Source organism: Bufo gargarizans, chromosome 4 (genome assembly GCF_014858855.1).
Source record: "Bufo gargarizans isolate SCDJY-AF-19 chromosome 4, ASM1485885v1, whole genome shotgun sequence".
Taxonomy (NCBI): Eukaryota; Metazoa; Chordata; class Amphibia; order Anura; family Bufonidae; genus Bufo; species Bufo gargarizans.
In genome coordinates, this window is record NC_058083.1 from 32,888,681 (window position 1) to 32,905,208 (window position 16,528).

At 42.1% G+C, this 16,528-nt stretch overlaps 1 protein-coding gene across 1 annotated transcript in view; it reads left to right on the plus strand.

Moving 5' to 3' along the window:
• Nucleotides 1–2,143: 2,143 nt before the first annotated feature.
• Nucleotides 2,144–16,528, plus strand: part of LOC122935164 (vomeronasal type-2 receptor 26-like) — a 124,317-nt gene continuing 109,932 nt past the window's right edge. The window contains exons 1-3 of the mRNA XM_044290928.1: nt 2,144–2,167; nt 2,807–2,930; nt 10,214–11,087. Of these exons, the coding sequence (XP_044146863.1) occupies nt 2,144–2,167; nt 2,807–2,930; nt 10,214–11,087 (1,022 nt within the window). The remainder of the gene's footprint in view (nt 2,168–2,806; nt 2,931–10,213; nt 11,088–16,528) is intronic.

Below are 16,528 nucleotides of genomic sequence, written 5' to 3' on the forward strand. Positions count from 1 at the left end.
TTGCTTTGTTAGTGGAAAAAATGGGTTAAAATGGAAAATTAGGCATAAAAATGAAATTCACAAATTTCATCCCCATTTGCCAATAACTCTTGTGCAACACCTATTTTTGGGCGGTTTCTATTATGTAAGCCTCTCAAAGTGACTTCAGACCTGTAGTGGTCCCTAAAAATTGGGTTTTTGTAAATTTCTAAAAAATTTCAAGATTTGCTTCTAAACTTCTAAGCCTTGTAACATCCCCAAAAAATAAAATATCATTCCCAAAATAATTCAAACATGAAGTAGACATATGGGGAATGTAAAGTCATCACAATTTTTGGTGGTATTACTATGTATTACAGAAGTAGAGAAACTGAAACTTTGAAATTTGCTACTTTTTCCAAATTTTGGGTAAATTAGGTATTTTTTAATGCAAAAAAAATAATAATTTTTGACTTAAATTTACCAGTGTCATGAAGTACAATATGTGACGAAAAAACAATATCAGAATGGCCTGGATAAGTCAAAGTGTTTTCAAGTTATCAGCACTTAAAGTGACATTGGTCAGATTTGCAAAAAAAAAGGCCAAGTCCTTAATGTGAAATAGGGCTGAGTCCTTAAGGGGATAATATATTTATCACAGAAGGCAGAAGGCCTCAATGGTAAGGTGTGTCTTTTTGCTGATGACACAAAGATATGTAACAGGGCTGATGTTCCTGGAGGGATACACCAAATGGAAAATGATTTAGGAAAACTAGAGGAATGGTCAAAAATCTGGCAACTAAAATGTAATGTTGATAAGTGCAAGATAATGCACCTGGGACATAAAAACCCAAGAGCAGAATATAAAATCAGTGATACAGTCCTAACCTCAGTATCTGAGGAAAGGGATTTAGGGGTCATTATTTCAGAAGACTTAAAGGTAGGCAGACAATGTCATAGAGCAGCAGGAAATGCTAGCAGAATGCTTGGGTGTATAGGGAGAGGCATTACCAGTAGAAAGAGGGAGGCTGCTCATGCCGCTCTACAGAGCACTAGTGAGACCTCATTTGGAGTATTGTGCTCAGTACTGGAGACCATATCTCCAGAAGGATATTGATACTTTGGAGAGAGTTCAGAGAAGAGCTACTAAACTGGTACATGGATTGCAGGATAAAACTTACCAGGAAAGATTAAAGGACCTTAACATGTATAGCTTGGAAGAAAGACGAGACAGAGGGGATATGATAGAGACTGCTAAATACATAAAGGGAATCAACAAGGTAAAAGAGGAGAGAAAATGTAAAAGAAGAACAACTGCTACAAGAGGACATAGTTTTAAATTAGAGGGGAAAAGGTTTAAAAGTAATATCAGGAAGTATTACTTTACTGAGAGAGTAGTGGATGCATGGAATAGCCTTCCTGCAGAAGTGGTAGCTGCAAATACAGTGGAGGAGTTTAAGCATGCAGGGGATAGGCATAAGGCCATCCTTCATATAAGATAGGACCTCGGGCTATCCATAGCATTCACTATATTGGGCAGACTAGATGGTTCTTATCTGCCGACACATTCTATGTTTCTATGTTTTCTACTGTATTTTGCTTCCATCTGCAAGACATAGTTTCCTTGTTATTTAAGGCCTCATGCACACCGCCGGATTTTCCTTCCACATCTAATACAATTTTTTTGTGGTTCGAATGTGGACACATTTATTTCAATAATCTGCAAAAAATGTAGACAACCCACTTTATTTCAGTGCTGCAGTCCTGCAAAAAAAAAAAAGTTAAAAAAATGTACTACACTTGTCCGTTATCCAGAAAAGGATAGGACACTTCTATAAAAGGGAGAAAGAACATGATGACATGTACAGTACACTGCCGGTATGCATGTTTTGAGGATCCATAGTTTGTGGACCACAAAACACATACGGTCTTGTGCATGAGGACTAAGTCAAGAACTTTGAAAACAGAATACCTGCTGCATACTGTACATTTTGTAGTCTAGGCCTCTTGCACATCTCCTTTACCAGTGTCCGGCAGGCTGATCCGGCAGAAAACAGATTGACAGTCCCATTAACTACAATGGTATCCAATGGAGATCTGGCTGCTACCCATCACATATACATGCAGTGTTTGTCTGAACATTGCTAAAAACCAACTCTCAGCACAGTGCATTGGTGATACCACCATGGAGGCATCTAAGAGTCTGGCTGTGAGTTGTTTTAGCACTGTTCAGACCTTGTTCACACACCACAGGTAGTTTAGTGGTAGGACCCCATGCTTGCTGAGACACTGTGATGTGGTACATGAGGGGCTTCGATATGTTCCTGACTGGAAGAAATTGGCAAAGTTCTCAGCTTTTAACCTCGGCTTGAGGAATTATCTAGTATTGTCATTTGTGTATTTATGTAACTCACAGAAATTGGGACCTGCTTAGAAATCTATAGTCATCTAGTCCCCATTGCTCGGTTCTGACTCCCTCGCTCCAGGGCTCTTCATTGGACTTCTGGTCTCTATATGTTAACTTCCTGCATGGACAGGGTCACTTTCTCCTCTGATTCCACTGAGTGGCCTCAAAGATGACATATCTCCAAGCAGTACATCACCCAGCAGTGATGTGCCACTTTGGGACATTTCACTGTAGAGACAAGTCATTGGCTGGGACCAGAAGTGCAGTGCAGACAGCTTGGATGTCAGAGGGCCATAATTGAGTAGCAGGGACTGGATGAGTATGGATTCCTCTACTGGTCCCAATATCTGGAGTTTATATATTATAAAAGGAAGAGCACCTTTATGTCTCAAAAGTCAAGCATTAAATACGTATATGTACATGTGTATATGACTTTTCCAGACACCGCGCTCGATCTGTAGTGAGAGTTGCCTCCATGGATACTGGAAAGTCCTACTGGAAGGAAAACAGAAATGCTGCTACTACTGTGCCCCCTGTGCAGAAAGCGAAATCTCCAACCAGACTGGTGAGTAGGGATAATTTCACATGATAGTCTACAAGATGGGCATTAGCACCGATCAGACAACATTCATTTTGAGCTCTATTGCAAAAAAAAAAATGATGTTTTCTGATGTAGCCAACATTATCCTGGCTCCGGGCATGCCAGGAGGGTCACTGTAACAAGATCACTGTAATAGCATTTTGTTGCATTAATCCGTTAAGCCAGTCAAGATAACATTGGCTACATCTGTATGTCGGGTAGATCAGTCATATTTTGGAAGGTGCCATTTTGCTAGTTTCCATTCCCCCAGGTGTTTAATATGAATATCATATAGAGGAATCCATATTTTTTTAATCATTCTCCATAGAAGGTTTATTGTAAAAGGGATAAAAGTAGTGAAGATGGAATTGATTGTAAACTATTTGATATAAATTTCACAAAAATTCTTCTGCCAAACAAATCCGTAGTTTAGGCAATTTGCTTTTTAGGAATTGCCAAAACAGTGATTGCCATTTTACTGTTAAAATGCAAGCAAAATAGAGCGGGGAGGATGGGGAAGACGGATCACATGACTGGGAGAAGCCCTGGCTGGCGGGCTTTGCAGACAGCCTATCATGTGGCTGGATAGATATTGTCCCATCAGGCTCTGTGCTATGTCTGAAGCACAGATGCCATTGGGAACTTGTGTCACATGAGTCTGTCTCACTCGGCAGACCCCAATTACAAACTCAAGCAGCCATCTTAGGGTATTGCAGGGATAGTATAGGGACATACTTAGTTTGGCTAGATTGAACTAATAGGTAGAAATGTCAGGGTTTTATCAGTAGAGGAGGAGAACATAGGGGCATTGTCCTATGTGTTTACCTTACAGTGAGGGCATCTAGAGCTGTTCATGTAACGCACTGCAATCACAAAAATCTTACAGAGCCTCAAAAAAGATATGTTTATTCTGTGCATGAGTAGCTAGCCTTTTTATCTTTATTCATAAAACCTCACCATTCACTAGTTTGTGTTTTATAGGCATATGCACAGTACCTCCAGCAGCATACGTTTTGCAATGTTCTGATGGCCATTGCTGGTAGCTATATTAGTAACATTTACATGACAGACTCAGTTAGTAGGTGGGGACAAACATGGACAGTGAGCCCTTGGTCTAGAACCCAGCACGCTGTCCCTACCTACTTGAGTAGAATCCCTATATAGGTAGACCGCAACGGGTCGACAGTCACAACGCTATTTAAGTGCAGAGATGCACTAACAAACAAGTCAGACAAACAAAATACTAGAGTCGTACATCAAGTACAGACCAAAAGTTTGGACACACCTTCTCATTCAAAGAGTTTTCTTTATTTTTATGACTATGAAAATTGTAGATTCACACTGAAGGCATTAAAACTATGAATTAACACATTTGGAATTATATACATAACAAAAAAGTGTGAAACAACTGAAAATATGTCATATTCTAGGTTCTTCAAAGTAGCCACCTTTTGCTTTGATTACTGCTTTGCACACTCTTGGCATTCTCTTGATGAGCTTCAAGAGGTAGTCACCTGAAATGGTTTTCACTTCACAGGTGTGCCCTGTCAGGTTTAATAAGTGGGATTTCTTGCCTTATAAATGGGGTTGGGACCATCAGTTGCGTTGTGGAGAAGTCAGGTGAATACACAGCTGATAGTCCTACTGATTAGACTGTTAGAATTTGTATTATGGCAAGAAAAAAGCAGCTAAGTAAAGAAAAACGAGTGGCCATCATTACTTTAAGAAATGAAGGTCAGTCAGTCCGAAAAATTGGGAAAACTTTGAAAGCGTCCCCAAGTGCAGTCACAAAAACCATCAAGCGCTACAAAGAAACTGGCTCACATGCGGTCCGCCCCAAGAGGGAAGACCAAGAGTCACCTCTGCTGCGGAGGATAAGTTCATCCGAGTCACCAGCCTCAGAAATCGCAGATTAACAGCAGCTCAGATTAGAGACCAGGTCAATGCCACACAGAGTTCTAGCAGCAGACACATCTCTAGAACAACTGTTAAGAGGAGACTGTGTGAATCAGGCCTTCATGGTAGAATATCTGCTAGGAAACCACGGCTAAGGACAGGCAACAAGCAGAAGTGACTTGTTTGGGCTTAAGAACACAAGGAATGGACATTAGACCAGTGGAAATCTGTGCTTTGGTCTGATGAGTCCGAATTTGACATCTTTGGTTCCAACCACTGTTTCTTTGTGCGACGCAAAAAAGGTGAACATATGGATTCTACATGCCTGGTTCCCACCATGAAGCATGGTGGAGGAGGTGTGATGGTGTGGAGGTGCTTTGCTGGTGACACTGTTGGGGATTTATTCAAAATTGAAGGCATACTGAACCAGCATGGCTACCACAGCATCTTGCAGCGACCTGCTATTCCATCGGGTTTGCGTTTATTTGGACCATCAACAGGACAGGACAATGAACCCAAACACACCTCCAGGCTGTGTAAGGGCTATTTGACCATGAAGGAGAGTGATGGGGTGCTGCGCCAGATGACCTGGCCTCCACAGTCAATGGACCTGAACCCAATCGAGATGGTTTGGGGTGAGCTGGTCCGCCGAGCGAAGGCAAAAGGGCCAACAAGTGCTAAGCATCTCTGGGAACTCCTTCAAGACTGTTGGAAGACCATTTCAGGTGACTACCTCTTGAAGCTCATCAAGAGAATACCAAGAGTTTGCAAAGCAGTAATCAAAGCAAAAAATGGCTACTTTGAAGAACCTAGAATATGACATATTTTCAGTTGTTTCACACTTTTTTGTTATGTATATAATTCCACATGTGTTAATTCATAGTTTTGATGCCTCCAGTGTGAATCTACAATTTTCATAGTGGTAAAGAGAGGACCGGCACTCGCTTTAGTTATGATTTTCAATTAATTTTAATGGTCACATACAAGTGGTAAGTGACGCGTTTCGGCTGCTATGAGACTTTGTCAAACATAGCAGCCGAAACGCATCACTTACCACTTGTATGTGACCATTAAAATAATTGAAAATCATAACTAAAGCGAGTGCCGGTCCTCTCTTTACCAGTATCTGTGGATCTTCCCTGGACACGTGCACCGCATCGCAGACAGCGGAGTGCCGCCTGTATCTTCTCTGGATCTACAATTTTCATAGTCAATGAAAATAAAGAAAACTCTTTGAATGAGAAGGTGTGTCCAAACTTTTGGTCTGTACTGTACACTCACCTAAAGAATTATTAGGAACACCTGTTCAATTTCTTATTAATGCGATTATCTAGTCAACCAATCACATGGCAGTTGCTTTAATGCATGTAGGGTTGTGGTCCTTGTCAAAACAATCTCCTGAAATCAAACTGAATGTCAAAATGGGAAAGAAAGGTGATTTAAGCAATTTTGAGCGTGGCATGGTTGTTGGTGCCAGACGGGCCGGTCTGAGTATTTTACAATATGCTCAGTTACTGGGATTTTCACGCACAACCATTTCTAGGGTTTACAAAGAATGGTGTGAAAAGGGAAAAACATCCAGTATGCGGCAGTCCTGTGGGCGAAAATGCCTTGTTGATGGTAGAGGTCAGAGGAGAATGGGCCGACTGATTCAAGCTGATAGAAGAGCAAGGTTGACTGAAAAAAACACTCGTTACAACCGAGGTATGCAGCAAAGCATTTGTGAAGCCACAACACGCACAACCTTGAGGCGGATGGGCTACAACAGCAGAAGACCCCACCGGGTACCACTCATCTCCACTACAAATAGGAAAAATAGGCTACAATTTGCACAAGCTCACCAAAATTGGACTGTTGAAGACTGGAAAAATGTTGCCTGGTCTGATGAGTCTCGATTTCTGTTGAGACATTCAAATGGTAGAGTCCGAATTTGGCGTAAACAGAATGAGAACATGTATCCATCATGCCTTGTTACCACTGTGCAGGCTGGTGGTGGTGGTGGTGGTGTAATGGTGTGGGGGATGTTTTCTCGGCACACTTTAGGCCCCTTAGTGACAATTGGCCATAGTTTAAATGCCACAGGTTACCTGAGCATTGTTTCTGACCATGTCCATCCCTTCATGACCACCATGTACCCATCCTCTGATGGCTACTTCCAGCAGGATAATGCACCATGTCACAAAGCTCGAATCATTTCAAATAGGTTTCTTGAACATGACAATGAGTTCACTGTACTAAAATGGCCCCCACAGTCACCAGATCTCAACCCAATAGAGCATCTTTGGGATGTGGTGGAACGGGAGTATTGCATCCTGTTGCTAAGGATGCTGTCGTGTCACCAGGGGGCGTGGCTCCAGCACCGCTGAAACCCGGATAGGTAAGTTTCTTATAGACTCCCTTTAAATTTATCTCCTTTTCGAAATGACTGTGCCCTTTCTGTGGACTTCTGGGAGGCAGATTGGAACAGTGGCTGGAAATGGCCCAGTGTGCTATCATTGTACCATATCTGGTCCAGCCTCCAGTATACTGTATAACGGGTATTCAGAGAGGCAAGTGGCGCCACCACCCAAATGTAATTCTGCTATAAATGTGGCATTAATAACTGTATATGAAAATTGTCTAGTTTTTAAGATTTCACGCAGTTCCATGCCTTCACTCAAATGTAATTCTGCTACATGACAATAATACTTCTGGTCGGCTTTCTGTATAAAACTGTCCTCTTCTCAATCAGGTTGCACAGTTGTGTGATTTGTCTAAATTGTTATTGTCCTTTATGGCAGCAGTGTTTCTTCTCAGCTCTCTGTAAAATTTGTTGTTTTGAAAATGTTGCCCAGTTCTGCACCTTCACAGAAATGTAATTCTTCTCTATGGCATTGGTAATTGGTAAAGACGCGGAAGACCGGTTCCGCGTCTTTTTTGCTATATGATATTCACACTTGGTTGAACTTGATGGACTTATGTCTTTTTTCAACCATATTAACTATGTAACTTCTAGCCACCTGTACAGTTTTATGTACATAATTTTTTTTTAAATTGTCTCGTTGTCTACATGACTGTGTGTGCCCTTCCTCCAGCACATACTCTGTTAACATGCTGTGGGTGTGGATCCATCTTACCAATGAGCCGGTTTGGTTAGGAGTAACACTAAGGGCATGATCCTGTTAGTCCTGTGGTATTCACTCTTTAACCCCTGGATCCGGACTTTGCTGAGGAAGAGCAACCAAACCACTATCAATTCAGATATTTCTAGTGCATTTGGTGGCTGACCAACAGAGTCGGACACACCAGTGAAAAGCACTGAAGGATCAGGTAATATGTGTAGTCAGGAGATGGGCCGAGGTTAGAGCAGGCAGCATACAAGGATATCCGTGAGACAATGCTGAGATCAGGACAGGTGACAGTAGGGTAATCCAAGAAACAGGTTTAGGTCAGGGAAGGCAACTAGAAGTCAGAGTCTGTAGTGAGGCTGGAGTAAGGTAAATGGATAGTCAGACAGAAAATACACTTTTGCATTTTACTAGAGACTTGAGAACCTAAAACTCAAGCTCCCTATCAGAGGGGAGGGCAACTTAAATACCTAGGGACAGGGTGGGAAAGGATTTGGACGTGTGCATGCTGACCTTTCAAGAGGCTGAGAGTAAGCATGCATGTGCACTATAGAGCAGGCCTGGAAGCCTTTAAAGTAGCATTGACTCGCAGAAGACCATGGTGGGTGGAACCAGAGCTGTGGAAGGAAGAGGAGTGGGGCCACTGTGAGTAGTGCAGTGCCTGTGCCTACAGGAAGGAGTGAGGCAGCGGTGGGCAAAGGATATCAGTACAACACTATTTCCTGACCCCATGGACTTCTGAGGAGGAAAATTGAAACAGTGACTAGAAGTAGCCCACTATTGCTGAATTGTCTTGTCAATACTTCACTGTGATTTCAGAGAGAGGTTTCAGCTCGGCAGGTGCCGCTATTACACCCAAATAGGCAACATTGTCCTGCACCATTGTCAAAAACATTACCTTTATCAAAATGAATCAGACACATGGATGCATGAGGATTTGCACACATTTTACCATGAAGACAATGAATAGATCTGCTATTGTTGACAGTAGATGTTTATCACCAACCTAATGAAGCAACTGCTGATAAATGTATATGTATCCTAAGATAATTGTGAGTAAATGGGGCAGTTGTTCTAACACCATAACATGTCAGTATAAAAACTGGCCATGAAATACAAAGAAATTGTAATCAAGGGAATGTTATGGCAGTTGGTGTGGAAACACTGTACCAACCAACCGGTTTGACTTTGGGCTAGATCTAAGGGTGTTATCCAGCCAGTCTGCAGGTATTCACCCTTTATCCCGAAACAGGGATTTAGACTTCACTGCAGGGAACCACCAGGCCGCTACCTTCTGGAATAATCCCAATGTGGTTGGGAAGCTGGCTTTTGGGAGTCAGAGACACTGGTTCAGGGCACCGAGAGATCAATCAAACTCATAGTCAGTGACAGGCCAAGGTCAGGACAGGCAGAATACATGCAAATCTGAGAACCATAACCAAGGTCACGGCAAGCGGCACTGCATCAATATGAAAAATCACGCACAGGTCAGGTTAGGCAACAGAGAGACAATCAAGAAACAGGCAGAGGTAGGCACACCTACCAGGGAAGGTGCCTTAAATATCTACTGGTTGCTAGTCATTGGTTGGTAAAGATTAGGATGTAAAGCAGCAGCAGTGAGCTTGAGCTGCCCGTGTAACAGGGGAATTATCATATAATTAGGTTTAGTAAAAATTATGTATAGCTATTGAAGGTCCGCAGTGCAGTGTCCAGATGTCCTCTCCAAATATCCCAACAACCGATCACATACTATCAGAACACTTGTATATTTCATTATAGTCATAAAATAAGTATCACAATTAAAATTTCCTTTTGAGATAAAAAATAAATTAAAAAATACATGCAATGAAAGGATATGTAATCCAGCTCAGCGCCATGGGAAAGTTCATCTAATCCTATTAAAACAAAACCTCATGAAGCTTTATAAGGGTAAAGGGTCAAAGAATCTGGCAGCCCCAATGCAAAGAGGCAAAATGAGAAAAACTGGCTACATCTTCAAAGGACACAAAATGTGGGCCAATAAAGGGGTCCTGTAGCTTTTTATTACTGGTCATGTATCCTTTGCAGAGATCATCAGCGTCTGATCGGTGGGGGTCCGGCACCCGGGAATTCTGCCAATCAGCTGTTTGAGAAGGCAGTGGCGCTGGATGTATCACCACGGCCTTCTTGCTGTTTCCCGCAGGCCAGTGATGTCATGACTACTACTATAAATGGACATTTCTGCGAAATTTACAATGGTAAAATATAATCATTTCTTGATTGCAGATATGGGAACATGCTTAGTGTGTCCTAACGATCACTGGTCAAATGAAAGAAGAGATTCCTGTGTTCCAAGACCGATTGAATTCCTGTCTTATGGAGACACACTGGGGTCATCTCTAATTATTATAAATCTTACATTTTGCCTTGTGACTATAGTTGTGTTGGGGATATTTATAAAAAATAAAGATTCTCCGATTGTGAAAGCCAATAACCAGAATCTCAGTTTCATACTTCTCCTCTCACTCATCTTCTCATTTTTATGTCCTCTCTTATTCATTGGACGTCCCTCAGATATATCGTGTCTCCTCCGACAAGTGACTTTTGGAATCATTTTTAGCCTTGCAGTTTCTTCAGTCTTAGCTAAAACAGTGACTGTAGTCTTGGCTTTTCAAGCCATTAAACCAGGCAGGACACTGAGGCAGTGGATGAAGAGATACCTCTCCACATCCTTACTTGTTATAGGTTCATCTGGAGAAGTTTTGATCTGTGTCCTCTGGTTGTTTTATTCTCCACCATTCCCAGATTATAACACTGGACTAGAGGTTGGAAAGATAATCTTACAATGTATTGAGGGATCTGCCATTGCTTTCTACTTGTCCATCGGCTACATTGGATTTCTGGCAATGATGAGCTTTATTGTAGCTTTCTTGGCCAGAAGACTTCCAGACACCTTCAATGAGGCTCAGTACATCACCTTCAGCATGCTGGTGTTCTGCAGTGTGTGGATCTCCTTCATCCCGGCCTACCTCAGCACCAAGGGGAAGTACACAGTGGCTGTGGAAGTTTTTGCCATCTTATGTTCCAGTGCTGGACTTCTGGGCTGTATCTTCATTCCCAAATGTTACATTATTCTACTGAGACCAGAACTCAACACAAAGTCCAATATAAGGGTCATAAGAAGACATTGTACAGGGGAATTTTGAGTTGTGATATAATGTACAGTTGTAGCCGAGCTAAACCTGACTCTGATAACACATGGCACAGTCTTATCTTGGTTTTCTCGTGACAAAAGCCATTGAAATCCATTGAAAAGTTAGTTACCTTTCCCTTCTTATTCTTTACTTAATGCGTTAACCATCAAGTTTAGCTCGGCTGCATCTGTATTTATTATTCTTTTATATTTGTATTATTTAGTTATATATCTACTCTCGTATCGGTCTGGATCTTCCTCAATCAGTTTTTTTAATTAAAGGGGTTATCCGAGTTAAATCAATATATGTTAAGGTGGCTTAAAACATTATTAAAAATACATTTCTAATGTACATTCATTATTTATTCTACTGTGTTGCCCTGCGTCTGTACTAGCACCCAGCTGGTAGCTCAAAACCACCCCCAGGAACATCAAAGAGGAAATCATTGTTCATAATATAGATATTGCTGTGATATAGCTTAGATACATATATGTGTTATATAGCTTAGATACATATAGCCGTCATATAGCTTGGCTACATATAGCTGTCATTTAGCTTTGACACATATAGGTGTCATAGAGCTTAGATACATATAGCTGTCATATAGCTTAGATACATATAGCTGATATGTGGCTTAGATACATCTAGCTATCATATAGCTTGGATACATATAGCTGTCATATTGCTTAGATACATCTAGATGTCATATAGCTTAGATACATATTATAGTCATATAGCTTAGATACATATAGGTGTCATATAGCTTAGATACATACAGCCATAATATAGCTTAGATACATATAGCCATCATATGATTGCTATATGTATCTAAGCTATATGACAGCTATATGTATCTAAGCTATATGACTGCTATATGTATCTAAGCTATATGACACCTATATGTATCTAAGCTATATGACACCTATATGTATCTAAGCTATATGACTGCTATGTGTATTTAAGCTATAAGACATCTATATGTATCTAAGCTATATGACGGCTAAGCAAAAAATGAAGAAAGGCGGCTTCAGAAAGCAATAATCGTAGCAGACACATTCACATCATATGCAGTGTTCGTTTACGCGTTTCAGACATATCGTCCTTATTCGTAACATTGTATCATGGTGAAAAGCTTAATTTAAATGTTGACTAACCCCTCCTCCCAAAACGAGGGGATGGGAAAAAACATTCCATTGGTCATTCCATCATGACAAAACCTGTTACCCATCTACACATTAAATCTTATGTGCCTTTCACACTGGGATTTCGTCTCCCGCCCGGTTAACCCTTAACAATTCTAAATCTCTAGATCACAATAAAAGGAATTCATATACGGGCTCCAATTACCATGGCTAAGAAACAAAAACGCACAGTGTGAACGGCAATATATTACATTATATTAAAATCACAGCATGGTAACTAGCCACTCATGGTCTAACTCCACGCTATACATAACTACGTTCGGATCCCTACATATACTTACAGGTTGAATCTATACCAAAAATTTTCAGTTATTGATACACATACATCAGTTCTTTTTTCAGGTTCAGGCCCGCAGGGACCCTCGTGTTGAGCCTAAAGATCCAATATGCTTCGCGAAGGAGATGTTTCCTACGGTGGTCTCCTCCGCGTGTAGGTACACTTACCTTCTCCACCGCGAAAGCAGAAAAGGATCTGGTTCACTGCAGTGGGATTTGCAATATAATTAAGGTGTTCTAGGATTCTATTTTTAAGTTTGCGTATAGTGCTTCCCACATACAGTACAGACCAAAAGTTTGGACACACCTTCTCATTCAAAGAGTTTTCTTTATTTTCATGACTATGAAAATTGTAGATTCACACTGAAGGCATCAAACCTATGAATTAACACATGTGGAATTATATACATAACAAAAAAGTGTGAAACAACTGAAAATATGTCATATTCTAGGTTCTAGTAGCCACCTTTTGCTTTGATTTCTGCTTTGCACACTCTTGGCATTCTCTTAATGAGCTTCAAGAGGTAGTCACCTGAAATGGTTTTCACTTCACAGGTGTGCCCTGTCAGGTTTAATAAGTGGGATTTGTTGCCTTATAACTTGCCTTATAAATGGGGTTGGGACCATCAGTTGCATTGTGGAGAAGTCAGGTGGATACACAGCTGATAGTCCTACTGAATAGACTATTAGAATTTGTATTATGGCAAGAAAAAAGCAGCTAAGTAAAGAAAAACGAGTGGCCATCTGTAATAACCGGCGTCACGCAGAGGGAGGGTAAAGGGAAAGCCCTGCCCAAGGGAGAGGGAAATGTGGTGACCCCTGACTCACCTTGCGGCTGGCACCTGACTGCCCTGACGTCCCTAGACGGGTTCCTCACCCGTGCGGCGATCACGTGCCTAAACCCTAGCTTTCCCTAAAATGAGCCCTAGATAGGTGGGATCGCTAGTCCGCACCACTGACACTAAGAGGACAAACACAAGGGAGAGGACAGACAATACAGACAAACACATAAACCCAGGTGGGCTCTATATCTGGCAACCAGAAAAGTGTGAGAGGGGAATATAAGGAGGTTGGGAGTGCTGGACAAGGAACAGCTGAGGAGAAGGAGCTATGGATTCCTGAGTGAGCCAAAAAGGGTTGCAAAGCAAACCCAGAAAGCTACCATGAGGAAACAGGCCTATCTTACTACATAGAGCGCGCAGCCAACCGCTGCGACTTCCTGACCCCGGGTATAACGGAGTCAGGCGTGGTTCTTGACACCCTCGTGACAGTACCCCCCTCTCTACGAGGGGCCTCCGGACACTCAGGACCAGGTCTCTCAGGATGAGAGGCATGAAAAGCCCGAACTAGCCTGTCAGCGCTTACCTCAGACGCAAGAACCCACATTCTTTCCTCGGGACCGTAACCTCTCCAATGCACCAGATATTGAAGAGAGCGGCGGACCCGACAAGAATTAACAATTTTGGATATCTGAAACTCTAGATCACCATCCACAATAACAGGAGGGGGTGGCAGCGGTGACGGTTCTAGAGGTGGAACATATTTTTTGAGTAACGACGTTATGAATATTAAAAGTCTGAGGTAGCTCCAGGCGAAAAGCCACGGGGTTGATGATGTCTACAATTTTGTAAGGGCCAATGAACCTAGGACCCAGTTTCCAAGAGGGAACCTTTAATTTAATATTCCTAGTAGACAACCACACATAGTCATTCACTCCTAGGTCCGGACCTGGCGACCGTCTCTTATCAGCCATGCATTTGTATTTACCTCCCATATTTTTCAAGTTAGCTTGCACCTTCTGCCATACCGATGAAAGAGATGACGAAAACCGTTCCTCTTTGGGAACCCCAGAAGACCCCCCCTCTTTGAAAGTACAGAATTGGGGATGAAAACCATATGCACCAAGAAATGGTGACTTGCCAGTGGATTCCTGACGACGATTATTTATGGTAAACTCAGCTAACGGTAAATATGATGACCACAACTCTTGGTTTTCAGATACAAAACATCTTAGATATGTCTCAAGGTTTTGGTTGGTACGCTCAGTCTGTCCATTCGACTGAGGATGGAAAGCTGAGGAAAACGACAAGTGTACCCCCAAACGGGAACAAAAAGCTTTCCAAAATTTAGAAATAAACTGGGTACCCCGATCCGAAACAACATCGGAAGGGACCCCGTGAAGCTTCACGATTTCACTGATGAATACCTGAGCAAGAGTCTTAGCATTAGGTAGTGCGGGTAACGCAATGAAGTGTACCATTTTGCTAAACCTGTCCACTACTACCAAAATAACAGTTTTACCCGCAGACAAAGGTAAGTCAGTGATAAAATCCATTGACAGATGTGTCCATGGTCTATTGGGAATGACGAGTGGTAATAGAGACCCTGCAGGACGTGTATGTGAAACTTTTGCGCACGCACAGGTAGAACAAGAAGACACAAAATCCAATACATCCTGACGCAACATTGGCCACCAAAAACGACGAGACAATAGCTCCAAGGTTGCTTTACTACCCGGGTGCCCAGCAAGTGCCGAATTATGATGTTCCTTTAATAATTCGAAACGCAGGTTCAACGGTACAAACAATTTCTCTGAGGGGCAAGAGACCGGGGTGTCCCCCTGGGCCTCTAACACCTTCCCCTCCAGAGCAGAGTGTACCGCAGAAACAACCACTCCTCTTTGAAGAATGGGTACCGGATCACTCACATTACCCCCTCCAGGGAAACAACGAGATAGTGCATCAGCCTTGGTATTTTTTGCCCCAGGACGATAGGTAATAACAAAGTTAAACCTGGTAAAAAAAATTGCAACCACCTAGCTTGTCTAGGGGTGAGACGCTTAGCTGATTCGAGGTACAGAAGATTTTTGTGGTCCGTAATCACAGTGACGGGGTGGACTGCCCCCTCTAAAAAGTGACGCCATTCTTCAAACGCTAGTTTAATAGCTAATAGTTCCCTATTGCCAATATCGTAGTTCTTTTCTGCTGCAGATACTTTTTTTAGAAAAGAAAGCACAAGGACGCCATTTGCCAGGAGACGGACACTGAGACAGCACCGCCCCCACTCCCACCTCTGACGCATCGACTTCAACAATAAAAGGCTGAGAGACATCAGGTTGGACTAGTACAGGTGCCGAGGTAAACCTCTCTTTAAGAGAGCAAAAAGCAACTTTAGCGGCGTCAGACCATTTAGAAAAATCAGTCCCCTTCCTAGTCATGTCAGTAAGGGGTTTTACAATAACTGAATAATTTTTAATGAATTTCCTATAGAAATTTGCGAAGCCTAAGAACCGTTGCAGTGCTTTGAGGTTCTCAGGAAGATCCCAATCTAAAATTGCCTGGACCTTCCTAGGATCCATACAGAAACCTGAAGCAGATAAAAAATAACCTAGGAATTGTATCTCCTGAACGGCGAAGACACATTTTTCAATTTTAGCATATAATTTATTTGTCCGTAGGACCTGCAGTACTTGTCTGACATGCACCTCATGTGTTCTCAGATCAGACAAAAAAATTAAAATATCATCTAGGTATATTACCACAAACCTGCCGATTAGATGACTAAAAATGTAATTAACGAAATGTTGAAAGACGGCAGGAGCATTGGTCAGACCGAAAGACATAACTAGATTTTCATAATGCCCCTCAGGAGTGTTAAAAGCTGTCTTCCACTCATCCCCCTCCTTGATACAAATCAGATTGCAGGCCCCCCTAAGATAAAGTTTGGAGAACAACCTAGCACCCGCAATCTGGTTAAACAGGTCAGGAATGAGAGGAAGAGGGTATGGGTCTCGGATGGTTATCCGATTTAATTCGCGAAAATCTAGGCAAGGACGCAGACCCCCATCTTTCTTTTTAACGAAGAAAAACCCTGCAGCCATGGGTGAAGAAGAGGGTCTGATGTGTCCCTTAGCCAAGCTCTCGGAGATA